This window comes from Mugil cephalus, chromosome 1 (assembly GCF_022458985.1).
Source record: "Mugil cephalus isolate CIBA_MC_2020 chromosome 1, CIBA_Mcephalus_1.1, whole genome shotgun sequence".
NCBI lineage: Eukaryota > Metazoa > Chordata > Actinopteri > Mugiliformes > Mugilidae > Mugil > Mugil cephalus.
In genome coordinates, this window is record NC_061770.1 from 48,681,290 (window position 1) to 48,706,942 (window position 25,653).

The window sequence follows — 25,653 nt, forward strand, 5'->3', positions numbered from 1 at the left end:
GATTTTCACAATAAAACACATAAGGCTGCACAGACGACCGAAATTTTGCACATATACGCCGTACCACAAATGTGTCTTAAATATGGAAAGCGTTTTGCAGCAATTTTAGGTATTTGCACGATAAAGGCAGTGAAGACAATTACAACGTTTTTAAATATCGAAATAATGTAACAAGGTTTGAAGCTCAAAGTTAGCTGGTGTGGTGGGAGCCATCTTGCATCTTGGCTGTGACTCCGCCCTCGTTTGTTCGCAGACTATAGCGCCATAACTGCACCTCCTCAGTGTAACTACGCAGAGGGCAAGAGCTGTGATTGGCCCGCTTTTTAGGTGCGTGTTTTCACGCTAGTATTTCCGGCTGACTCTTCAAAATTTCATTTTGGAAAGTTTCAGTTGCCAATGTTGCAAGTGAAGCAGGAAGTAAATTAACCCGAAGAAGACAAAAAAAAAAAAGGTATATGTCAGACTAAGAATTGGGTGAAGTTTTGTCAGAGCGAGTGAATGATGAGTGCACAAGAATAAATGAATTTATTTTACATAAAATATATACTAAGCTAAGTATTTACATGTCTAATATGAAGAATTTAACCTCTAACATTTATCAAACTCACAAGCTTTTATTTTGAAGCTTGGAGTGCTAAATCTCTGGTCACATCGCTGCAGTAGGAGGATCACTTGGGACGTTTCAGCTTCACAGAGCATAAAACTTAATTAAGGTCCAGTCTTTTCCCCTTTCCTTTGCAAATTGCAGGCCACCAACATAATGTATTGAACAAAGGATGTTATTTTACTGATTTTAAAAAATTAAAATAAATAAATACATAAAAAAAAAATTATTTAGAGGAGTGGTAAGGTAGCATGAATTTAGACATAAACAGCACATACAAATGACATCTTTGATCCAAAAAACTCACAATTCATTTTTTTTTCCAGTTTCTTTTTAATCTCACAAAACACATGAATTTGAGACAGCTTTTTTTTCCTTCTGTGCAGCTAACAATCTCACCAATTTTAAAAACAAAAAGGAGAAGAAAATAATTTATACATCCTTTTTTAATCATATCTACAAAAATAAAATCGAATACGAGGACTAAGGCTTTACAGAAAAAAATTAACATATATAAAACAAGTGGGTCTGATCTCTATATAACATGTGTGAACAAGATTTTTTTTTTTAAAAAAAGACAAAACAAAAAGACAACGAGATGAAAGTCGTGTTTATGCATACAGTAGTTTGCACTGTGCAGGGAAGTTTTGTTTGTGCAAGATATTAAAAAAAATGGAATCAGTTATAGCTTGTTTACGGCGCTTGTGTCAATGTACAAGATAAAAAGGGATGAAAAAGAAATGACTGGAGATAGAAAGACGTGTAGAGGTAGAAAGTGGAGGTGAAAAAATAGTGTAGTGAGGGATGAGAAGGAAGGAAATGATGGAAAGATTTATTTAGTTTTTTTATTCAACCAGCTCAGACCTTCACACTAACAAGTCTTCAGTGTCCAGGTCTGAGGTGTTTGACCAAGCGTCCTCTTCGACAACTCTGAAGAAATATTTCACTTTGGTAGAACATTTTTATATTTTTAGCAACAACAAATTCCTTTTTCAATTATGTAAAAAAAAAAATTAAAAAAAAAGAAAGAAAAAAAAGCCGACAATCAGTAGCACTGCTATCATTTCTTTTTCCTTAGTTGCATTTCATTTTCTTTGTACAAACCCAACAGCCGCTCCTCTTTCAGAGTGCGACGGCCGAAGAGTGAAATGCTTCCCTACCAGACAGTGAAACGTGACGATGACGCCGCTGTGAAATGGAACCTGCTCCTGGTTTGGTTCAGTTTGGTGTTTGGTAGCGTTGTTGTAAATAATCCTGACGCTGATGACAGACTCCTCAGTTAGTATTTGAAACCAGCTCAAATCTAATTGAGTCCAGTGTTTCTGTTCAGCAAGAGATGTGTATTTAAAAAAAAAAAAAAAAAAATCTGCACTTGGTTACGAGTTGTTTACTTGTAATGGTTTAAATATGGATTTTCCTTTCTGCCGGGTGTAGAGAGGTGATGTCTCACCACTTCCGATGGACCTGCTCGGGACCTTCTTTTTTTGGGGGGTACGGTAGTAGATGACGAGAAACCACATTTGGAAGGATTGGACCAGGAGTCACACATGGTGTGTTTTAAAAGATAGTGTTCAAAGTGACGGTTTGTGGAAAATCTGAACCACTAAATACGCGATAACATTTCTCCACAAGCTCCTTTTTTAATGCCTTTTCCTTCTTTCTGTAGGATGATATTAGTGTTGCTTTCAAACGAAAAAGATTTTCTTGACTTGCAAAATTATCTTTTTAAAATGAACACCATCACATGTGCAACTCGCGGACCAACCGAAATGGGGAACAACGAAACCGTCTCTCATCACCGACCGCCGGAATAAAAGTCTAACTAAGAGGTAGGCTTTCACCTTTCTGTTATTAGTAGTAGTGGCAGCAGACACTTAGTCCGCAGTCGGAGGAAAAAGTAGAAAAGCACTTGGCTTTAGTGTCAGTCTTTGCTGGTTATGCTTGCTTAAGGAAGTAAGGAACATCAAGGATGATCCAAAAATAGTCGTAGGAATAGTCTGACTTCTGGGAAATGCGCTTTAGTGCCTCTCTTGTTTGTGTGCGTTACAAATGGCTAGCTTAACTTGGCTAGATGAACATAGTGTTAAAAAAAAGCTGCATGTTGGAGTCCTGAACGTCTTCTGAACAACTCCAGGACAAAGGAAGATGTAATACGTTAGATTAGTGTTTGGAATGTTTGGAGGCAATCCTTGGAGAAGGCCCCCGTCCACTTTTTCCGCCTTAGTCAGTCAATTGTTTGGACAAGTGAGAAAGTGAGAGTGTTTCCCAAATTTCAAACTATTCTTACAAAGCTTTATCTTTCTCCTGCTAAATGAAACCTCCATTGGGAAGGAGCTCCCGTTGCTGTAAAATTACTTGGTAAAGAGCGCAGTTCTTTCACGGCGTGGGTAGTGTGCTGGGAGGTTATCGACTCTACGTATGGGAGATGGGGAGGAGGTGCTGGTTCACAGTATTTACCAGGGAAGTCGCCATATTTACACCACGCGCCGCAGAACAACGACGGCGACGCCGGTGCGACGCTTCGCGTTTTCGGTGAAAATTCAAGTTTCTGGGTTTGAATCTGTATTTGCCTGCCCCGCGTTAATCGCGCTTGCCGACACCGCCCGTCTAGAGTCTGGAACATCCAAAAAAAAATCTCCTGAATGTTTAAACTTAAAAAAAAAAAAAAAAAAAAAAGAACTTTACATGATCAGAAGAGCTGAGATATGAACCGCTGAGATCCCTGCATGCCTCTGAAGCAGCGCTGAAGAGAAACCCTGCCAGCACTTCAGTAGTAAACAGTGCACTAGTGATTCTAAAATGAAACTGAGTATGAATCTGGTAAACGAACCGCCTTCATGTAGTTTAAGCATGTGAGTGAGTCTAAACTCTAGTGTTTCTTCCACAGTGAGTGTCAGAGATGAACGACAGTTACATGGTGCTTGTGTGAAATTGGTTTCCTTACCCAGTGCAAATAACCTGAATTATATAGACACAGTCCTTCGGCCGAGGCGGCAGGTGAACTCAGTGTAAAGCAACCAGTCGGAGGGGCCGAGGGGGCCGGACGCCATCTTGGCTCCAGCACTGCCCTCCCCCCCCTCTGCTCAAACGAAGCCTGAATCCTCCAGTCCCTGATCTGTCCACTTCACAGGACGAATTGACAGAGAGATGCGTTGTGGGTAAAGTGCTGGGGTTCCTCAGATTTCTCCTTAAATTAACATTTCGACACTTTTCTGCTCCATTCCTTCAACCAGCTCTTCAAAGCCATACATACAAAGTCATTTTCCTTCACTAATATCCAACTTGGTCAGTTTTCCACTTTCAATACTTCTTCCAACTTTTTTTTTTTTTTCCCATTTCCAGTCAACTTGTCTTCTTTCTCTTTTTGTTCCTTCATACTTTTTCTTCAGTGTCCTTATATTCCCTCATGGTATGGGTGGAAGTCCGAAGACCTCGGAAAACCTCGGCGGGTCCGACCACCTTCCTGGTATCCCAGGGCGACAGAAGCAAACAAAAAAGAAAGGTTGCGATGGTCTTTTTAACGTTCTGCGCCGCTGGCTGGTGCGTGCTGGGGGGAGAGGAGGCATGTGGGGGGGGCGCTAGAGTCTGACAGTGGGTAGGTAAAGGTGCACGTGTATGCCAACAATCAAGATGAAGTTAGTCAGAGTGCGTCTAACCTCCTCAGAATCCGGTTGATAAAAGTTTGGGCTCAGCTGGACTCCCCTCTTTACCTGTGTGGGTTCAACAGAAAAGAGAACATGTTATTTAGTTTGCCACGCGGGGGAAATTGCGTCCTCCGTGTTAGTAAAGTTTAAAATTCAGTGCAGACTCACCGTCTCCTGAGCTGCGATCTAAAGATGGCGTCCTGGAGACGGTTGCTGAGCAACACCGTTGGTCCTCTGACTCTTGATTGATGGAGGGATCTCTGAGGCTTTCTAGGAGCTTGTGGTGGGCTTTCTCTATGTCCTGGTGAAACATCGACATTTGCCATTAACAAACACAAAATTTAAAAATCAGAGCCACAAAGAAGTTGGATAAGTCCTTATTTTTTTTGTTTTTTTTTAATCAGGATTCAGTTCAGTAATAAATTGACAAGCTTTTTAGTGAGCCCACCATTGTTCTGTAATTACACCATTCAGTCACTAGGTGGCGACTGGTCAGCTGTGATAGGTTTGACTCTTTGAATGGGGAGAGGACCGAGCGGCTGGTTGGAGTTGAAGTTATTAAATGTGGATCAACGGTAACTTTCAGTGAAATCCCAGCAACACAGAACACAGAGAATACGTCAGAGGAACTGGTTCGTAGGAAGCTGAGTATGGGAGGACGTTCTGTGCATTTCTGGGGACGTTGATGTTATTAAGGACAACAAATCTGAGGAGAAATCTGTCCCAGACCTTAAGCACAATTTATATATATATATATATATACACACACACACTTGTCAGTCTGTAAAAACACCACCCAAACTCTGGTCTGAGCTGTGTCTTTTTTGACAGTCGGTTTCATTTTTCAAATGGTGTTACATCTTTGTTGATCCAAAACAATCAATTTGAAAATTGCCAAGATGGAAAAGCAGCCTAAAATACTAAAGTAGAAAAAGCTACTACCACGCAAACCAATCACAGCTCTTGTGGTCTGTAGTTACAGTTCTGGGAAGGTGCACGTCAGGTGCCGTAGCTACAGCGTCAAATTGCCGCAGAAGGATAAATCGCCAGTAATTAGTCAGTACAAACGTTAACATACACCAGTCAAAAGTTTGGACGTGAATTATCTGGCACTGCGACTGTTAACACATCCACATTTAAACGTCTCCAACTGCTAACTCTCTCATCTGACCTGATCCACAAGCACATTTTCTAAAAGCATTTGATCCTCGATCAAAATTAAAATAGAAGATAAACCTCTGTTTCTTTCTGGGATATTTTTTTCTATTGGAACTTGATTCTATTGTGATATATCTGTTTGATATTTACGTTTTAAAATCTGCACGGTTCTGTCAAAAATCAGTTTTCTTCAAATCATGTCGTGTGCGCAGGCTGACAAGTCTGACGCCAACCGGTCCGAGCCAAGGATAACTGACTCAAGCAACTTAAGCGGAAACCGTCTTCTTTCGACGCCTCGTCGCAGACTCACCTTCAGTTTCCGCAGCTTGCTCATCAGGCCCTCGATAGTGTGAAAAATCTCATCCACGTTTTTAATCACGTGACTCTGCTGCGTCCTCTGGCGCGCTTCTTCCGCCTCCGCCCGGTCGGACTCCGGCGGGAAGGCGAGCGCTTCCTCGCCCGCCCCCGTCCACGCCGACACCCCCTCCTCCAGGGGCGGAGGGAAGTGGGCGACGGTGGGCGTGGGAGGGTCGGTGAGATCGTCGGTGATGCTCTCTCCCTGGTCTGTGGGCATCATCAAGTAGAAAAAGTTCCCTGGAGATGTGAGAAAGTGTATTCGTGAGCGAGCTCAGGGGCAGAATGTTCACCAACATTATCTTCACCACGTCTACTAAAGTCAAATTGCACGTCTCATGTCTGATAAAAAACCAGAGCGGTCGACCGATCCGGTCGTCATTACCCTGCGTTTGGGCCTCGTCTCTCGACTCGGATGATTGATCGGAGGAGGGCGTGACATCGTCAGGGACAGAAGAAGAAGAGGAAGGAGGACCCGCAACCACAGCTACACACAGAAGATAGACGTGTGTTTGGAAGAGTGTGAAGAGGTGAAAAATTTAGAGTTTAGCGTGTAATTGTGTTCTTTACTGTAAGCAGACCAAAGGAAAAGAGCGCGGTGGAGGACACATGCAAAGGACGGCAGCCAGTACAGACACCCAGATTTAAACCGACACCACGGATGTTCATCCTAACGGGCGATCGTCGGCAAAACTTCCCATTCGTTACCTTTCCTCACGACCTTGACGCCCTGTTGCCCCGTGTCTGGGATAGGAATGTCCTCCGGCTCGGCCTCGCAGTCGTCCGTGCTGAATTTGAGGACGGTCTCGAAAGAGTGAGGCCGCTGCCTCTCACCGAACAAGCTCCTGCCGTTGGCCGTCTCGTTGGTGGGCGTGTCGTCCGAATTGTGGCTCTGGCCGTCCTCTTCCAGGTCTCGTAATATGAGCTCCCGCAGTCTCTCGACTATGAGGGCACGGAAAAAAAGTGTCAACAACATCTTTGTGGCCTCTCGCCCCACTTCAGATTCTTTTTTTTCTTTATCGTGATCAAACGCCACACGCTGGAGATCCGGCACGGTGCTGGAATGCTCTGAGCCCTGGTTATTCTCACCATCCTCTAAAGCAGCCTCTGCCACACAGGCAGTGGCCGTTTCCCCGCAGGTGAAAGCTCCCGACTGGTCCATGGGCGTGTTGTCTGAGGCGGCGTCATCGTTGGAGTGCGTCTCCAGGGGTTCCGACTGCTCCGCGATCGAGTTGTCTGGAAGTTAGAAGTTAGAAGTTAGAGGCAATCGTTCAAGGCAGAAGACCAGGCTGACGCGTTTGCCGTTTGGTTATCGTTACCGTCACCGGCGCTGCTGTTGTTTGGAGACGCACTGCGCACGCTGGGGGATCTAGAGGACAGAGAAACAGTGTGAAGCTTCCCAGTCATTTGGGGAAAAATAGAAATCAAAGACAACTGGACTTGCATGAAGAGTGAGCACACGTTAGACATCATCCAGCTATCTAGTGACATTTTTGTTTCCATGAATTTACTCACGGTAAAGGTGGCCTCTGCTCGCATAGAGGGGACGAGCCGCCCTCCGGACAGATGCTCTTTTCAAGTAAATCTTTCCAACTGCGAAACAAAAATCCCAAATCAACACGTGCTCACAGAAAGGCTGACACAACGTTGGACGCGTTAACCTCAGAGCAGAGCGTACGTGTTTTTCTCCGACGACGTCCCGGCCACCAGCTCGTAGATCTGCCTCTCCGTGGTGCTGATGACGTACAGGGCTTTGTTGTCTGGAGAGGACGACAAGAAGGTGAAGCCACAGACACGACAAATAACAATTTTTTTTGCCTTGTCTAAAAGATGCTACTGGGGTGGGGTGGGGGGGTACCTGTAGCTACGGAGCGAACAAGCAGCGATTCCAGCTTCACCAGAGGGCTGAACGAGGTCTTGTTGTCTCCGCTGCCTCCTCCGCCTCCGCCCAGCCAGCGGGACGGAAAACGCAGCTGCAGCCGATCGTCCGGGCCCCTCTGGAGGAGGACCAGGCAGTCCGACAGCAGCAGCGCCTGGATCTCTGACAGACAGACACACAGACATGTGACCAGAGCGGATGGAGCCAAACCGACGAGATTCCACGCACCGCCGCCGTGAAACCCACCTATCTGCTTATCTTTGCTGAGTTTCCAGGTGAGAGGACCTTCGTGAATCATCCTCTTTGTGGTGAGGTCCAAACTCTGTGAGACAGAAACCGATAATTGATGCCGGCCTCTATTTAAAGCGACAAAAAAACGAAGAAAGAAACGGTTTAACAGCTAAATCACCTTAAACTGAGGGGCGGCGTCCAGTCTGCGCTGGTACTGGCTGAGGCGCTGCCGGTGTTCCGTCTCCCTGACGTCTTCGTTGACGGCCTGCAGTATCCCTCGGCAACAAGCCTGCGCGCGCCGGAGGGAGGGGAGGTCCGAAGAGCCAGCTGAAGAGGAAGACAAGAACATCTTTCTGTAACACCATTTCATTTGCTTAAGCTTTCGTCCGCCGGCGGCCGCGCGTCTCCCGACTCCTCACCCTTCGTGTGTTTAATGATGTTGTCCAGCAGCAGAGGGTACTTGGTGAGTCGCTGCATCTCGGACACCAGCAGGTCTTTGAGCTGCAGCCTCCGACACAGAGGACTCGCCTCACACTCCTGAGGAAAAACGCAGGCAAGCGTGAAGGAAACACAACTCCTTATCTGCAGAGTGAGACTACGGTCTGCTATGTGGAGAGCACGGGTGTCAAACTCATTTTAGTTCAGGGGCCACGTACAAGCCAGTAATAACAACTACCATTTGTTTCAGTGCAAAGAGGAACAAGGAAATTAGGAGAATGTTTGCGTTTAATAAATGATCCTAAAAAAAAATGAAATGTCTGCTGCTTAGTCCTGTGTTCTGTCCACTTCTAAAACAGTGGACACATTAGGAACAGCTGTTATTATCATTCCAAGGTGTCTTCTCTGAAACTTTCACAAATTCATGCTTCGTGCCAGATGAGACCCTCCGGCTATAAATAAAACTATAAATAACACAATTAGTGTTCATTTCATTAACGGAAACGCAAACATTTTTTCCGTGACGAGCTAAAACCATGAAAAGTAACCAAGCCTAGCTCATCTCTTCTCTTTCTCTGCTCTCTTTTTGGCAGTTTTGTCATAATACTGCCCTCTGCAGGTCATGATTATCTCAGGCAGTTGACAGCAGTCTACCAAAGGCTGTAGCAAAACTAGCTTTCTGTCAGACTGTATGAAGATCAGGTGAAACTGGGAAGAACACTGATACTGCATTTGAAGGTGCACCGTCCTGCTATTTATGCAGCCTTAGCAATAATAATAATAATAGCAAGTAAGCTTAATATGAAGGTACATACGTTTCTAAGTGCTTTTCAAGTGCGCTACATGAAGTAGAGCGTATAATGGATTAACATTAAGCAAACTAAAATTGTCCATAAATCTAGTTCCTGAAATCAATGCTTCTTCATTCATATAAAAGTAGCCAGGGATGTTCATGATAGCAAAAAACATGCGGAAAAAAAAGCTTTAACCCCAAAAACATCACCACAACCAGTTAAACGGTTAGTTTTGTATAAACCACCACAGCAGCACAACTCCGACGCAAGCCACCAATCTGCTGTTTTACAGACTCTCTATGACAGTGCTGTTATAAACACTTTCTGTTTATGTGCGTATAGAAACAACAAAACATGAAACTACAAAACTATGAAGTAGATTATGAAGGTGAGTTTAACTTAAGCTTTTTCAGATAAATAATACCATTATTCCATTATAATTAACATAGGATTGAACTTACAGTCAACCCTATGTCGGCTATTAATGGCACACATATCCTAATTAGGTCTACGCTGCATACATCTTTTTCTTTCTAATGAATAGAATCATAAATAGTACAGAAACTAGTGCCACAGTACATAGATGGGATTTGGTCAAACGTGTTTTGTTTTGCCAGGAGGTGTTGGATGCTAACCTGGATAATGTGAGCGAAGCGGGGGTCTTTCCGCTGTTTGTTCTTGATGAGCTCCAGAGCCTGAGACTGCTGGCAGCACAGCTGGGACGCCTGCTCCTGAAACTCGTCTCCAGCTGCGCCTTCGAACTGGAAAAAGCACGCCGCTGTCAACATGCATTCACGCAAACGCGCTTCATGTCGGGATAAGGAGATTAAAAATGGGCTTATTAAGCTCACCCTGGCCAGCATCACATCCCCGATGTCCTGAACGATAGGAGTTTCTCGCCGCTTCTTCATTGCCTCACACAGTCTTTCTGCAGAGAAATAAAGCAAAAGAAACATTGAGGCAGAAATAAAACAGCAAGTAAACGTGCGCTGTGTTAGTATCACTCATAAATGACGTTCTGTACTATATGGCTCAGCTCAAAATTAAAGCCTAGAATACATATTGACTTTGTAAAGCTGCGCACTGAGATTACATTTATGACCTTTTCTTAGTATTTGCCGCACTTATTATTATTTACTTAGCAACTAGCGGCCCTGAACGCACCTAACACAAAGTAGAACTCATTTTACTGAGCAAACACACAATTAGAGAGAATAAAAGAGAAGATAAAAGAGAAATAAAGCAAATATCGGCAACATTCTTCCAAATGATGACACCAGAAACGTGCGTGCGTTTTTCCTTTGTTTCCGCGCTGCGTAGAATCTGACAGACACATTCACGCCGACTCACCGTGGAGTTCGTACACTTTGTGAAGATTGGGAAAGATGCAGGCGAGCTCGTCCGAGTTCAGCACAGATCTCATTTTCTGGAAAAAAACCTGGTCCAGGACTCGCAAAGTTCGCAGGTGGGACGCCTCAGTGGTGAAGAGCTCTGCAGAGGAGGAGGGGTGAGAGGTCGTGAGACATATGATACAGACACTGTGACACGTTTACTACTTACTAAAATCTCTACTGAAATGAAACTGTACCGTATATGACTGCCTGCCTGTCCACTTCTCTCGGGCTGAGCCCTGCGAGGACATGGGGCGTGACCGTGTCCTGCCAGTTTTGTCCGTCAGAGACTTCCTCCTCCAGCGATATAGTGTCTGGCAGCCTGCCCGGCGACGAGTCCATGCTCCTACACGTTCACATGCACACGAGCACATGTGGTGAACAGGACAGCAGAGACAAAGGGGAGAATAAAAACAAGCGTGAGCTCATGATAATCTCCTACGACTTGAACGCTGGTTGAATATAGATTTCTTTCTTGTTTCAACTTCGCTAGAATGTCTGACACTTGATCATCTACGGTCAGTGTTGCCGTGGGGACTGCGGCAGCGTGACTCACCTGCGTCTAGACCGAGGGGTGTATGGGGGTGTAGGGTTCTCTAGAGACCTGAGTTTGAGAGAGTGGAGAGAGAGATGGCATGAGGTGAAAACCTGCAGGTGTTTGGGGGTAATGTCGAGGGTGTAAAGTTCTCCTTGAAGGCAGAGACTCCTTGAGGGCTGTTTAAATGAAGACAAACTGAGCCATGTCTGTGGGCTTTTTTTTTTTAAAAAAAAGCCTGAACTCTGAGAGCTCCCTGAGGAGACTTGAATCTTTACCGGTTGGAGCTGCTGGACGCTGATGACGAGGTGCTGTGCTGCAGCGGCCTGAGGCCCGGACCTTCCCTCTCCTCCCCGCAGTCCTCCATGTCCACATCGCTGCGGGAGCGGGGCACAGACTCGGCCCCCGAGGCGACTCCCCGCCGGCGACCTTCCCCCTGAGCTTTCAGGGACTCGCTGCGCGCCAAGCGGACTGAGACGGTGGGGCTGGAGGAGAGAGGGCGGGACAAAAATGAATGTTTGTTTTCATCTTTCAGGATAATGATGATCCAGTTAAAGAGGAAAAGTAGCCACCTGTCCATGCCTTCGTACCCCAGGCTGCTAGAGGAGAGCGTCTGGGCGTCGGCGCCCTCCCCCCCCTCCTCCTCGGCCTCCGTGTGATTCTCAAACTGCTGGATGATGTTCCTCACGCTGCCGGGACGAACTGCAAGCAAACACGTCACTTAATTGCACGGCAACAAAACAGTTCGCACACATCGCAAGCAGTAAGTCCTGGGGGGTGTGTATGTGCTGGAAATGCAAGCAATCTGTCAGCTGGAAAGCGGAGTTTGACTTGAAAACAGGCGTAAAATGAACACGATAAAAAAGGCGAGTACCTTCGGTGGGTGACAACGGGATATGGAATGCTAAAAAATGCAAACAAACAAACAAACAAACAACAACAAAAAAACGTGAAATCAGAAATCAAGGCAAAAATAAAGATTCAAGTGATCAATAAATAAACCTGGAAAAGGAATGGAAGGCGAACAAAGGACAGAAAGAAATCAATAGTATGTGATAATGAAGGAGAGCGTCACATGTGCGTGTTTCTGATACGGTGTGTGAGTGTATCAGTACCGTCAGCTAATAACGACCGCTGACAGACCAAATGCTGATCATGTATGTGTATTAGCCTTGTAGCATATTAACCATGAGTTTAGATGTCAGGCTATAGTTACAGAATCACAAAGTCTCTCATTATTTGTGTTTTTTTTTTTTCATTTTCTATTCATAGATGCGTGAGGGCTTCAACTTACTGGACTGGGATGCGGTCCGGGGTTTGCCGATGTACTTCAGGATGGGATTTCTCTTCTTATCCTCGCCATCTTTTTCTTTCTTGACAACACTCAGCTGCAGAGAGAGGAGACATCAAGTCAAGCCACATATAAAAGCTTCTGTTAAATTCTCTTCAGATGTGAGCAGCTGTGGCAGGAAACACAAACTCCATGTTCAAAAACATGCCAATCGCTTCCACTGTTACGGCCGCATCAAATTTCTGTATATATCCGATTAGAACGGCCAGCTGATAACCACCATTACAGCAGAAGTACAGTAGAAGGAGCAAAAAGATGGGGACAATGTGAGCTACAAGAACTAGACTGAACAAAAACGCACAAGAAGCTGTTCAGTCCTTGTGTAATGTTAAAAAGTGAGGTGACTGGGCAGGAAACTTTGCTTGTGTAGCTTCATTACAATAGAAATGCTTTTAAACCGGGAGGATGCAATCTTACCTTCTTCGTCTTTAAGAAAGCGAGCCACTTCTCCTTCTCTGTGCTCAGACCGGGGAAGACTTTGGAGTCCCTGAGCTTAATGCCAGAGTGTCGCAGGTAAAGGAGCACAGCTGATGCCAGAGGAGAACTGAGGGGGACCAAGCGGATGAGTGGAGACGGGGAGGAAGAGACAAAACATGGTGAGGGGAGAAGTGAGCAGGACCGACCGGAAAGGGAAAGGATGTAAACAGGCAAAGAAAAGGTGTGAAGACGAGTTAAAAGATAAAAGGTGAAAGCTACTGTTACTGTCCATATACAAAAGGGCGCTCGTTTTATTTTACCTTCTGTCCTCTTCATGCTTTGATCTGGACCAAAGAGAGAGACATAAAAAGGGTGTTAAGTCCTCGTGCGATAAATCACAAGCTTTCAAAGAGACATCCAGCGTAACTTCTCCGAGGCAAATCCAGTGCGTTCAGAGTGAGAAACTGAATGCACAGTGGCAGAGTCATGTGACGGAAATCGCCTTGTGTGTATGAAAAGTCAAAGGAGTAAATGTCATGTGGTTTCCTGGGCTCATGGCTAAGGTAGTGACCTTTGTCATGATAGCGGCTGTGAGCTTCTTGTTGCTTTATAGTAAGAGTTTTATTGGGTGCCTCACAACAGAACCTGTTGCTAGGCAAACCTGGCTCAGTCTTAATGTGTGCATGTTAATATTCAGTTCTTCTGTCGAAACATACAGTAAAGCAGTGCACAGTTAGTTGAGAGGTGAACAGTTTCAGTTTAAAATACGGTCACACATGTAATTCAACGGTCCAGGGACATAAAGACATCTTCACTTAGACAAAGGTGAGTCAAATGTTCTAGTAAATGAACCGTCACAATGGACCATAAATTGCTGCAGTTTACATTTTACAATTTATCTGAATAAGTCAGAGACTCACAGTATCTCCCAGAGAGCGGTGACCTGTTTCTCCACCACCTGTTTCTCTTTCGCCGGGTCTCCATCAAGGTGCTGCAGGTCTCCTTCTCCAAACAGAGAGCCGAGACCCATCATCTGCTTGTTTCTGTTCGGACACACAAGCCAGGTTAGGTTGAGATAAGATAATCCTTTAATTTATCCCACAGTGAGGATAAATGTATTCATCTACTCCACCACATTAGACAAGATCTTCCTGATGGCAAAACATGAAAACTGACCAAGGGCTATTTTAAGGCCGGGTTTTTCGTGCAGTGTGAAAGGGTCAACCCCGCATTTTGACCCAGGTCAAAACACTCAGCAATCGACCCGGAATTTTATTGCTACGGCTTCAGTGTCAACAGGCATCCACTAATTTACCCCGTGACGTTGATGTACCTGCTCTGTTTCTGAGCTTCTCGCAGTTCAAAAACAGAACAAAGTTTTGGTCTAATCCCATAACATCAGTTGTCGGGGAACGCAAGTGCGACTGTGTTTATATACAGCTTGTATAAAAAAAATATATATATACATATATATACACATACAGCTTGTATAGTGATATCCCACACTTTTTTTATCGATCATGGCAGCCGACTGGCAAGACCGTGAGATCCGCGAGCTGCTCCGCATCCGAGGAGAAGAGGAGATTTGGCAGCAGATACCGGTTACTGTGCAGGACACAGTGATTTATTCAAATATCAGCAGCCTTTTGAAAGAGTGGGGGTTTGACAGGTCCATTCTTCAGGTCATCAGCAAACTGAGAGCCTTAAAAAATACCTCCTGATAAACAACAGTATGAGCAGTAGGTATAGAACTCTGTAAAAACACCACCCAAACACTAGATGGCGCTGTGCCTTTTTTTTGTCAGTCGGGTTCACTTTTGTTTCCACTTCCTGTTTCACTCTCAACAATGACGGCTGAAACTTTCGCAGATATTTCAGCTGAATTCCGTCGAAATTTTGCAGAGTCATACAAATGTCTGTACCTCCAAACCACCTCAGTTAACTTATTCTTTATTGATTCCAAATCAGTCAATTCAAAAATTGCAGAGATGGAGTAGCAGCTGGAAATACTAGAGCAGAAACACGTGACTACCAAGCGAACTAATGGCAGCTCTTGCGCCCTGCATCGCTGCAGCGAGTAGCTGCATTGTCAGCGACGCTGTGAGGTCCGCACACTGTTGGCGAAAGGGTGTGTGTCAACACTGGAGCCTCTGCAACACTTAAGCACAGAAGCCTAAATTATGCTTAAACCATCTATAACTCCCAGTATTGATGATCTGAACCTGTAGTCTTGTATCTGGTCCTGGATGTCCGGCAGCACCTGCTGCTGCAGCTCTGACAGAGGTCCCCTGATGTCCTCCTGGGCATGAAGTCTGCCTTCTGAAGGGACAGTGGACATTGTGTCATCAGGTACACTTAACCACTTAATCATCAGTCACATACCAGAGCAATATAATTAAATTTTTTAATCTGAAAGGAGAGATGCAATTAGAGCATGAATATTAAAGCTGTCTTACCGATATCTGTGAGGTACTCCTCTCTTACTTTGATTTTCAGTGGCTATAAGGAGAAAAAAGAAAACTCATGTTCCAGATACCGTCCTTATTTATTAACTGTACAACATGATACAAGGTGCGTGTAATTTTACAGTTTAGAGTTTATAACTTCAGATAACGGAAGCTGGTTTATCACATTCTCTTTATGAGTATTTCAAACCGTCAACTGTATTATTGTTATTTATAAAGCAACAACAATATAAATGCTGGATTATTACCCATGAAACCGACAGAGACACCAACATTAAAATCATTGAGGCCTGTTTGCACTTACAGCATCTGGATCAAGGAAATGGGAGCAGATCTGAGGTGCAAGTGCACGGGCATCTTTAGGACTGGATCCAAGGTAAGCCTCTACTGACAGGTAAAACAGCTGTTGGAGAAACAAAGACATTAAGTGTAAGAAACCAGACCCACATAATTTGCTTTGTCTGTAATGTGCTAAATAACAATGTGGTCCAAAACAGCAGAATAAATTTTATTTCTGAGATTACTAAAGAAACCAAAAGAAAACACAAAATGAAAACGTAAATGAAGGATGTACTGTGACTGACCAGAGGGTTGGGATCCAGGAGCTGGGTGAAGACGTATCTCATGAACACTGTCATGTGTGCAGGTCGTGTTTTCAACAGCTCAATGTCCTGGAACGGACCATCCATCTAAAAGAGAGACGGAAAGGAAGAGAAAAACATCATGGCTAAATGTATAAATGAAGGGACGGACTAGATTATATCCAAATTTGAATGCATCGACATAGGTTGACTTGGTGGCGTGAACAAAGACAGTCTGTCAAAGCAGGTAAAAGGGAGCAATTCCTGTAGGTATATTGAATCAGTGCTCAGTCATAGAAGCATATATCTCACAAGAAAATGGGGGAAAAAACCGACAAGACTAATGGTTTCTGAAGGTGCACCCAACAACTGCCCAAACATCCAACTCTGTACAATGGAGAATCACTTTATATACTTGGCCTGCATCTTCAACTTCTTCAAAATCATTACTGTCGTGCCAGTTTTTTTTTTTTATCTCTTCCTGTTTAGCTACGTCAAATGATACATCTTTTGTTATAAACACATCAGCATCTGTGACGTCTGATTCAATGCTGAGGCTGCTGACACCTGACACATCAACTGCTTCCTTTTGTCCATCACCACCATCTGGTTCAATATGTTGCACGTTTATATACCAGTTTTTGTACTGACCTGTGACTTTGCCTGCTCTGCCTAGAACTTCAGCTCTACATGGAACATGCTCATCTCTTTTCATAAGGGTTACAGTCTGTCCTGTTCTCAACTTTACTCTTGCAGTAGGGACAAAAGAATTATCACACACACTGCGATCCATTTTGGGTTGTGTCACTGGTGGATACACCCCTTCACCTGTATTAAATTCTCCACTGTCACCGTTCGTTGTCATTGTTTGTGTTTTGGTCACTATGTGAGCGACCTGTTTCTCTGAGGCAACACTCGTGCCTGCTGCTCTGTTTCGTGCATCTTTCTTTTTCTCTGTGAACATCATCTTGTAACGTGAGCTCATCCTGAGAATGTGTGTGTATCTTATTAAGTCTTGAGTGATGCTCTCGATTAAGGATACCTCCATGTCTAACAAATACAACAGCGCCATCTTGACCAACAACAACCCCTGGGCCCTTCCACTCTGCACTGTCTGTTGGTTTGTAATACACCTTGTCTCCTGTCTCATAGACCCATATCTGTGGGTCTGAGCTGCTTATGCAGTGCTCTTCTTAACCTCTCTGAACACTCAGCTCCAGTGAAAGTTTTCCTAGAAGCTTATGTCTTCTCCTACCTTTACACTCACTGTAGTACCTTCCGGTGCATTTATCAACTAGCACAGAGGGAAGATTAGGGATTTGACCAAATACAAGCTGATGTGAGCTATAACCATGGACATTGTGCATACAGTTCTTAGCCATAAGGGCCCAGTGTAGAGCAGTCTGCCAGTCACATCTGTTTTCCTGTTTCACCTTCAAGATGATGTCTGTGAGAGTCCGATTGTGTCTTTGCAGCAGCCTGTTGCTCCGGGCACTGTGTCCCGCTGTTGTTCTTGTCTTGATGCTGAAGTTCTCTGAACTCTTCGTTTTACTGAATCTTTAACATATGTCGCAGTCATGAACTATCTGTTGCAAAATAGCAAGACAGTCCTCATCTTTGTTCCCTGAGCTTTGAATGAGCTTGTGCAGTCTACCTGCTGATGTATGGTCAAACGGTTTGTGGAACTCGAGAAGGACTTTTTCATCTGGGGACATGTTTTCGTTCACTATTAGGGTCTCGTCCTCAGCTGCACATCTTTAATGTGACCCCTTGTGTCGTCTTTGTCTCTGATGTCCACAAAGTAGTCTCCCGGGCTCTTCCTTCCAGCCCCAGCGCGACAGCTAGCGCTCGCTCCTTTATGTCCAGCTCAGTGATTCGTTTCCATATGTTGACTTCATTTTTCCAACACTCGCATGGTCTGGTTTCCTCAAATTTCAGTACCGTATTTTCCGCACTATAAGGCGCACCTCCAATGAATGGCCTATTTTAAAACTTTGTTCATATATAAGGCGCACCGCATTACAAGGCGCATAGAATAGACGCTACAGTAGAGGCTGGGGTTACGTTATGCATCCATTAGAGCTGCGCTAAAGGGAATGTCAACAAAACAGTCAGATGGGCCAGTCAAACTTTATTAATAGATTACAAACCAGCGTTCTGACAACTCCGTTCACTCCCAAAATGAATAAACAGCTGTTTTATTATTTTTCCCTGAGGTAAAGTCAGTGACGCGGTATCTTCTTTACTTGGCGCAGGTCATCTTGTTGCTTCCTCCACTTCCGCACCATTGATTCGTTAATGTTAAATTAACCCGTGTTCTACTGCGTGACTGATCGCCTTGAGTTTAAACTCTGCGTCGTAAGCGTGTCTCTTAATAGGAGCCATTTTGGGGCCTTTACATAAACACACAAATGGAAAGGAAACGGCACGCCTCGCGCAGTCATATATCCCAGCATGCACCGCGCGCTTCTTCTCCTACGGGGGAAAATGAAGTCGGCGGCTGCTTACCGTAGTTGCGAGACCTGTTGTGGCTCAATATTGGTCCATATATAAGGCGCACCGGATTATAAGGCGCACTGTCAGCTTTTGAGGAAATTGGAGGTTTTTAGCTGCGCCTTATAGTGCGGAAAATACGGTACTTTGTAGTTAGTAGCCATTTTCAAACCAGCCTCTGCTACCAATGTTGACTTCACTAGTAAACATGATGTTTCCTTAGTTCATTCAGCGAACGTGCTGCCACACCCAAACACTGGTTCACTCCGGTGAACCTCTACATATGTAGAACCGTAGGGAGACAATACGACAACAGAAATACAATGTTAAGAAAAATCACCTCATTCAGCAAACAGCCATCTTCGTCTTCCTCCTCTGGGCCGATGATCTGGGCCTTCCCACCCTTGGACACACACAGATTCGAAAAACACTTGGTCACACGCTGAAGGCTACACGCGGGTGTTTACATTCACAGTGCGTGCACGCGGCGCTCGGAACAAAAGAAGTGTGACTCATGAAATATGAACTGAAGCGGTGGCGACAGGTCATTGTCTCAGCCTCAGCGCTCCTCTCGTTCATTTCAAACAGTTAAGCACCGCCAGATGGAAACTGAGAGCGCCGAATGAAGAGGAAAGAACGGAGCGACGTCTACCAGCCAGCGAGTAATTGTTCCCTGCAGGGTCAGCATGTCAGAATAAATGATACAGCAGCTAAGAATGCGGCCCTGGTTTTTGCATTTACGAAAAACGGGGCTGGAGATGTTACTGGAAAATGTTGCGCCACGAGTTTCTGCATCCCAAAAAATGTTATTTTAAACTCTAGCTGTATCCGCCGGCTGCTGACTGATTTTTAAACCGAAAGCATGTGCGTGTCAGTCTCACCGAGTCAGACAGGGTGTGTGTGTCGGAGCTCTGGCATCGGTGTAGGGGGGTCCTGAAGGAAAATAAGGGGGAGGAGTGGGGACTCTCACAGGCCTGGGAAGGGGGGAGGAGGAGGAGGAGGAGGGGGAAAAGAGGAGGGAGGGAGGACGAAGTCGACGGGATGAGTGGGACAATCACATGCGCAAACTCACAATCTCAGTAGTCTGTGAAAGACTGCATGTCCTACCTCCATGTCTCCTTCACTGGAGTCCACTGACAGGCGTCCTGCGAGAGGACACAGTGTTTTAACATCCACTCGTGAAGCCACTGATTTGTTTTTAGTGAATGTGTAGCCTTATATTCAGATTTATTAAAGCTGTACTACATATGCATGCTACGCTTCAGAATCAACATGTCTCCAATATTTAATCAGATTTCTAAAAGCATACGTAGAGACAAACCTTCTCCTGCTATAAGGTAACTCGTGGCTGATTCCGATCTTGTTCCCTCCTGGGGAAAAAGAATAAAGCATCCGTTAATTTTAAGTACAATACTAGGTTTTTATTAGAAGTAAATTATCCTTGAATGTTGGTATAACATGAGAATTGATTGACTATTTGGGGCCAATCAGGGGTAAAAGCACAGACAGTTAATGCAACATTTAAATGTGGACATTAGGTCGCTTTTGTCCACATTTGAACTTTTCCACACTTCCTGAACGTGACACGTTAGACCTGGAAATGTGGCCTGGTGTCAGATATCAAACAAAACGTCTCACATAAAGTGAGGAGCCTGACGTCCTCACCGTATCTTGCTGTATCTTGATCCGGACTTGGTGAGCCCTCCTCTTGGCGCTCTCGATCCGCTCCTCCAGCGATGGAGACGGGTTCTTCAGCTGCTTGTCCATTAAGTCCTGCAAATCAGTCCGTCTCAATGTGGTTATCAACAGCAGATGATACGACGCAGCACGTACAACTCTCAAGTATATATATATATATAACAGCGTTAGTCGTTATGAGTCCCTGCGAGAAATCCTCATTTCTTTCTGTTCGTACCTGCAGCTCGGCCTCTTCCTGCTCGAGCATTTTCCTGAGTATCTGAGTAGCATGTTTCTGTACTTCTGGGTCCTAAAAAAAAAACAGTTATCACAGTCAATCATTTATTCTCACCGTGTTAACGTCAACTAATATTATATCAACTGATATCCACTCGCCTGTAGTGGTTTGGGTCCTGTGATTCTTTGGGAAGGGGTGCCGCTTAGTCCAGAGGGCAATGGGGGAGGTGGAGGGGGCGGAGCCTCTCCTCCTAGGGACGTTCTTCGATTGGCTGCGAAGTCAGTGGGGAGGGGCTCGAGGGGCACGGTGGCGGCTGACGGGGGCGGCCCTTGCAGCGTGAGAGCGACGTACGGTCCGGCTGCGGGGCGACAACGTGGAATTCGACTTTGAAAAAGGCGCGGGCGCGGGCGTCACGCGTGAAATTTAAAAAAACATCAAAACGAGTCCAACTCACACTTTATGAGCTTTACCACCTCCTGATGCGACATGGCGGACACCAGCGAGCCGTTCACCTGAGAGACGCGTGGAAAAAAACAAAGAAGGGGAAGTTAGTCGCTAATTGAAGCGGTAAGGAACCTTCGGTCTGGAATAGAAGGTAGTGGAAACCTTTATGATGCGATCCCCTTCATGAACCCCGGCTTTGACTGCTGCACCGCCTGAGGAGAAGCAAAGAAGAAGAACGTGGTTTCAACTCGTGTCAAACTGTGTGTGCTATTGCAAACAACTAATTCGAGGTCCTTGTAATTGATCCTGAGTTTTCAAAACCCGGAAAAGACAGAATCAGTCAGCTAAACATGTCAGATCCTGAAAACAAGGAGGAGAAAGCGTCATATACATAAATGACCCACCTGGTCGGACATTCTGCACGAGCTTCACCCTCTCACCGCACACTGTGAAGCCGAAGCCCAGCTGATCCTTTTGCACCACCACGCATCTCTGGACCAGGCCAGGAGCTGCTGGGAGAGAAAAGGGGTTTTTGAGCGTTATTCCGAATCAATCCGGACACAAAGGAGAAACAGGAAGTCCCAGTCACCTGCGCTCTCAGCTATGACTTCTGCCACGGGCTCCCTCTGCTGAGTGGAGGAGGATTTGCGCTCCGAGTCGCCAATGGTCAGACTGCTGAGCCTGGGTTTGAGGGGACGAGAGTAGAAGGAGGGTTTAGCGCGAGATGATGCTAAAGAAGGCGACTTAGAAACCACTGCAGGAGGTTTGGCTGGATTGGGAGGAGAGGGAAGCTCTGAGGGGAATAAATGAAGACTGAGGGAGATGTATAAGGAAAAAAAGAAAAAGGCCAAGAAGAGAACGGAGAAAATGATTTGTTGGGGTAGAAACAGTGGGAGACGAGCAAAGAGACGGCAGAGGAAGCAATTAACAGGAAAACTCACCAAGCGGCAAAGGGGCTGAAAGCGAAGCATGACAGAAAAGACGGAAAAAGGGGACAGAGAAAACAGAGAAGGAATTCAGAATGAAGGATACACAAAGAAACAAGATTCAGACCATCCCGACGCCCTTTATACTCTCACAGATTGTAAACACTAAACGCAGCCATGACCCACAAGTATATATTTATTTAAAGGTGTGTGACACAAGAACACATGCAGAGTAAATACTTAAACGAATGGTCCAAACACAGGTCGGCATTAAGGAATCACTTGGGTTCAATGCAGGCGGACTGGTTCTGGTTTACTAAGATTTGAACTTATTAGGCTCCTTGTACTTGTACAGCCAATAATCAATGAAACACTTAAAGGACATATCTGACTGATTCACATTCACTACGATATGAACTTGCACTAATGACCACAATCCTACAAAAACGCTGCTTGACACGTGAAACTCGGATCATTTTATTCACATGCAAAATGTAAACACACTCAGCATGCAAACACACTAATGAAATGTAGGTGTGGATACATGGGGAGAATTTCAAGGAATGTGTGGACTTCAGTCAATATTTGTTTGTTCGCCTATTACATTCAGTGCAACGCTAGACAATGTCTGTGCAGATTTTTTTCTGATCGTGCAGGGTTATAAAGGAAAACAAAACAAGCTTAAATGAGATATTTAAGATATTTCTTTAAGTCAGCTGTCAATAAATTTTTTTTTTTTTTGAATTACCATAACTCACAACAGTTTCAAGGATTTCAAGGATTCGAGAATTTTTATTTGTCAACAAACACAGCTCTGTCTTCCTGGGTCTCCGAACAGCAGCAGTGCGTCATCATTACCGGAATGACAGCTTTTAAACCAGGAAGTGCAACTTCCCGGTGTTCGGCCACACTTTGAATTTTGTCCATTGGTGAGTTACGGTGATTCAAACACCCGCAAGATTTCCTTTAATTCATCCAGATGTTTAGGTCTTAAAGGGTTGAATACTTCAGAGGTTCAGGCTTGTGGCTCGGACAAAACAAGCTGTATGAAAAGTGAACCGAATAAAGCTTTAATCCAATCTTTTAAATGACTATTATTATCCTCAACATTGGCTGTGTTTACATGGACTAAAATTTGAACTAAAATGACTTGTGTAACCATTAAACTCGACAGAGGCCAGATCGGAGGGAACTGAACTGAAAGTCGTGATTGGAAACCTTTGATAATCTGACAAAAACCCACGTAAATGCTTAATCTTATCATTTCTCTAAATCAATTCTTTCCAAAAATGATTTTCCCCTCATGCGGTAAGCACCAGGCGATGTGACGAGTTTCTAGGACCTGAAGTAGTAAAATAACCAGCTGTTTAACAGGTATTTGAAAAGATGAATCCACGGTGACAGCGATGTGGAATACTCTGTCTGGGTCATCTTGATCTACTGGACAAACTCAATAAAGTTTGCGGGCAAAGGCATTCTTCTGTTATTAACCATGTAAACATGCCATTAGAAAAACAAAGCCATAGGATGTGTGTGGCTGATGTGAATAAGTAAACTGTACCCCAATGTCACAGCACTTTTTTTAACACATATAGGTTATTTACCGTGTGCTGTTTCAATATTATCCTCTGAGAAATCCTCTGCCGCTGTCGCACAATCTGTTAACAGTCACAAACCCCCCGTAACCCACTGGAGCACCAGCGACCGACGGGCAGCCGTCCTACCTGAACAGGTGGGCGTTTCTCCTGTCGGCCGCCGCGCTGTCGCAGCACGACGCGCACACACACAGAGACGCGGCGGTGGGGAGGAGCGGGCGCGTGCACACGAACACACCACGGGGAAACAGTTGACAGCGGGAGAAACAGGAAAGACACACGATAAAGACAGAGATGCCAAAAACAGATACGGCAACGGCACGGACGAGATGAACCACACAGAGGGCGCGGGCACGGCAGGTGAAGGGTCACAGCGTGGCGTTCGAGCGGCAAAGCGGCGACTCAATCTCGCGAATGACGGTATATTTTGCTAGAAGCTGGCGTGGGAAAATAACTGATGATGTATTAAGGAGTCTGCACCCTCGCATACCATTTGCATCAATATCACCACCCAAGTTAACAACCTGACTAACTTGTTCATCCTGCGGCCCAGACTTGACCTCTGCTTTTTTTTTTTGTAAGAGCAAGTGATGCACATTTAAGCAGAGAAGCCGTCTGAGTGCAGCGTGTGAGGGGCTCATACCTGTCCAGCGTGGAGGTGGGTTGTCGGAGACTCATGCCTGCAGCCTTCTGACAGTCCTCTGCTTCCTGCCGGTGTGGGATCAACACTGTCACTGGGCCACTTTTATCCTTATCCTCATCATCATCATCATCGCCGCCGTCGTCTCTTTCCTCTTCAGTTTTCAATCCACGCTCTCAGTGGGGCTCTCTTCTCTTCTGCGCTCGGATCAGACCCTGAAACCACTCAGAAGCTGGTTCAGATCTGACAGGGCCCTCCTCATGTTCCCATCCACACCACCGGCTCCGGTTAGAAATCGATGGGAGTTTAAAACAAAGTGCCGCTTAAAAACTGACACCCAAAACTCGTCTTCACAGTATGCTTCACCACTAGGTTGCATTAGTGGTTACAAAACATTAACAAGCAGCTTAAAAGTGGCAGAGATGGGGTGGTTTGGCTGTAGTGGGGGGAAAAAAAAAAAGAAATGACAACCGGCTTCCTCAGGTCATCAATCATGAATGAACGGCTGATGTGTCTCAGTGTGCTGCAGGAGGACAACAGCAACCATGTCTGTCAGTGTGTGCGTGAAAAGCTAATTCATCAAAGCTCAAAGTGACTGCAAGGACGAGCATTAACTGACTCGCGGATAATACCACCGGATTCATGTAAATGGAGATTTAGTGATAGCATGAAAAGCAAACACTAAAAGCTCAGCCAGACATACACACACACAGAGACTTGTTTACGTGTGGAGCTTTGAGCAGACACGCCAGCCGAAATAATCGGGAACAAGCCAACCTTTCTGAGCCTGATGCCTTCGCAGTTAAAGCTCGGTTATTTTCATTACTTATGTTAAACGTACTGACGGGTGGCTAATTGCTAGCTAGTGCAAATTACTAAACACACACAAGAACGTACCTCGGGCTTACAAATAAACAAAAAAAGGGAAAATTTAACACCGCTGTAACTTTGAAGCTCGCTTTGACGTTAACTGGAAGAAATTTAAATTCCAGCCCACTGTAAACAACAACAAACCCAGTGGCTAACAGGCAGGCTAGCTAATTAGCAGGCTACGCTATTAGCCAGTCCAGCCGTTGTGGGCTAATAGTAAAAGTAAACACAGTGCAAATCGAAAGTTAAACGTACGCCTGGATTTTATGTCGTGACTCATTTACTTAGACCACTGTGGAGAGTGATAACGCCCACCCAAAGCGACGTGCGTTGTCCAGCTAACGTTAGCTCGCCGAAGTTAGCTCTAATGGGCCGCTTTGAACCAGCGGCATGGCGTTAGCGCTAACGCGGACCCGAGGCGCTTTGTGGTCGGCTTTGAGCAGCGACCCTGCGCGCTAGCTGGCTGGCTAACGATCCGGTTAACCCGCTACGACTACAAAATGAAAGGCTAACATGTCTGCACGCTAGTGTCACTGGAAATAGCGAGAGTCCATGCAAGTCCCAGCTCGGCGTATCCAATAGCCTCGTCTCCGTGCAAAAATCGGACACAAAGTTGCACATCAGCGAGCGAGCAAAAGAGGCGATGCGATTCCAGCACAGCTCCACCTTCGGTCTTCTTTCCAAAAACACAGCAGTAAATCAGGTTTTCCCTTCTCCTTCTCGGTCCCCCGACACAATCCAACAGCAATCACAGTCCTCCGTTGCATACATTTATTGGATACATTTCGTCGCAGTCCTTAAAATATTGCTGTCTGCTGTGTTGTTGTCTTGATGCCTTGGCTGGCCGGCTGCTGATCCACCAACACACCATGTTCTCAAAGATCATACGAGCAGGCGAGACAGAACGGTACCCTCCCCTGGATGGTGG

The 25,653-nt window shown here is 45.3% G+C and overlaps 1 protein-coding gene across 9 annotated transcripts; it reads right to left on the minus strand.

Annotated features, from left to right (window-relative positions):
- Positions 1 to 917: 917 nt before the first annotated feature.
- arhgef11 (Rho guanine nucleotide exchange factor (GEF) 11) lies at positions 918 to 25,619 on the minus strand. 9 transcript variants are annotated; one of them, XM_047594714.1, is made up of 42 exons: positions 23,859 to 25,619; positions 21,636 to 21,650; positions 21,284 to 21,375; positions 21,099 to 21,206; positions 20,857 to 20,906; positions 20,705 to 20,762; positions 20,409 to 20,608; positions 20,251 to 20,322; positions 20,001 to 20,108; positions 19,657 to 19,705; positions 19,443 to 19,480; positions 19,217 to 19,309; positions 18,676 to 18,738; positions 15,846 to 15,950; positions 15,566 to 15,664; positions 15,253 to 15,295; positions 15,019 to 15,115; positions 13,717 to 13,839; positions 13,117 to 13,140; positions 12,797 to 12,923; positions 12,323 to 12,416; positions 11,903 to 11,932; positions 11,601 to 11,730; positions 11,307 to 11,513; positions 11,050 to 11,097; positions 10,691 to 10,839; positions 10,453 to 10,593; positions 9,954 to 10,030; positions 9,738 to 9,863; positions 8,290 to 8,407; positions 8,049 to 8,197; positions 7,886 to 7,961; positions 7,619 to 7,801; positions 7,439 to 7,520; positions 7,276 to 7,353; positions 7,080 to 7,129; positions 6,850 to 6,996; positions 6,469 to 6,702; positions 6,146 to 6,247; positions 5,717 to 6,000; positions 4,417 to 4,549; positions 918 to 4,314 (listed from the first exon to the last, which is right to left on the minus strand). In XM_047594714.1, the coding sequence occupies exons 1-42, from the start codon at positions 23,891 to 23,893 to the stop codon at positions 4,265 to 4,267; spliced, it is 4,287 nt and encodes a 1,428-aa protein (XP_047450670.1). In that variant the 5' UTR covers positions 23,894 to 25,619; the 3' UTR covers positions 918 to 4,264. The 9 variants fall into 9 exon arrangements, with proteins under 9 accessions (XP_047450670.1, XP_047450677.1, XP_047450715.1 ...); XM_047594721.1 differs by having other exon boundaries at positions 21,099 to 21,203; positions 23,859 to 25,618; XM_047594759.1 differs by lacking the exon at positions 19,217 to 19,309.
- Between the last annotated feature and the right edge of the window lie 34 nt (positions 25,620 to 25,653).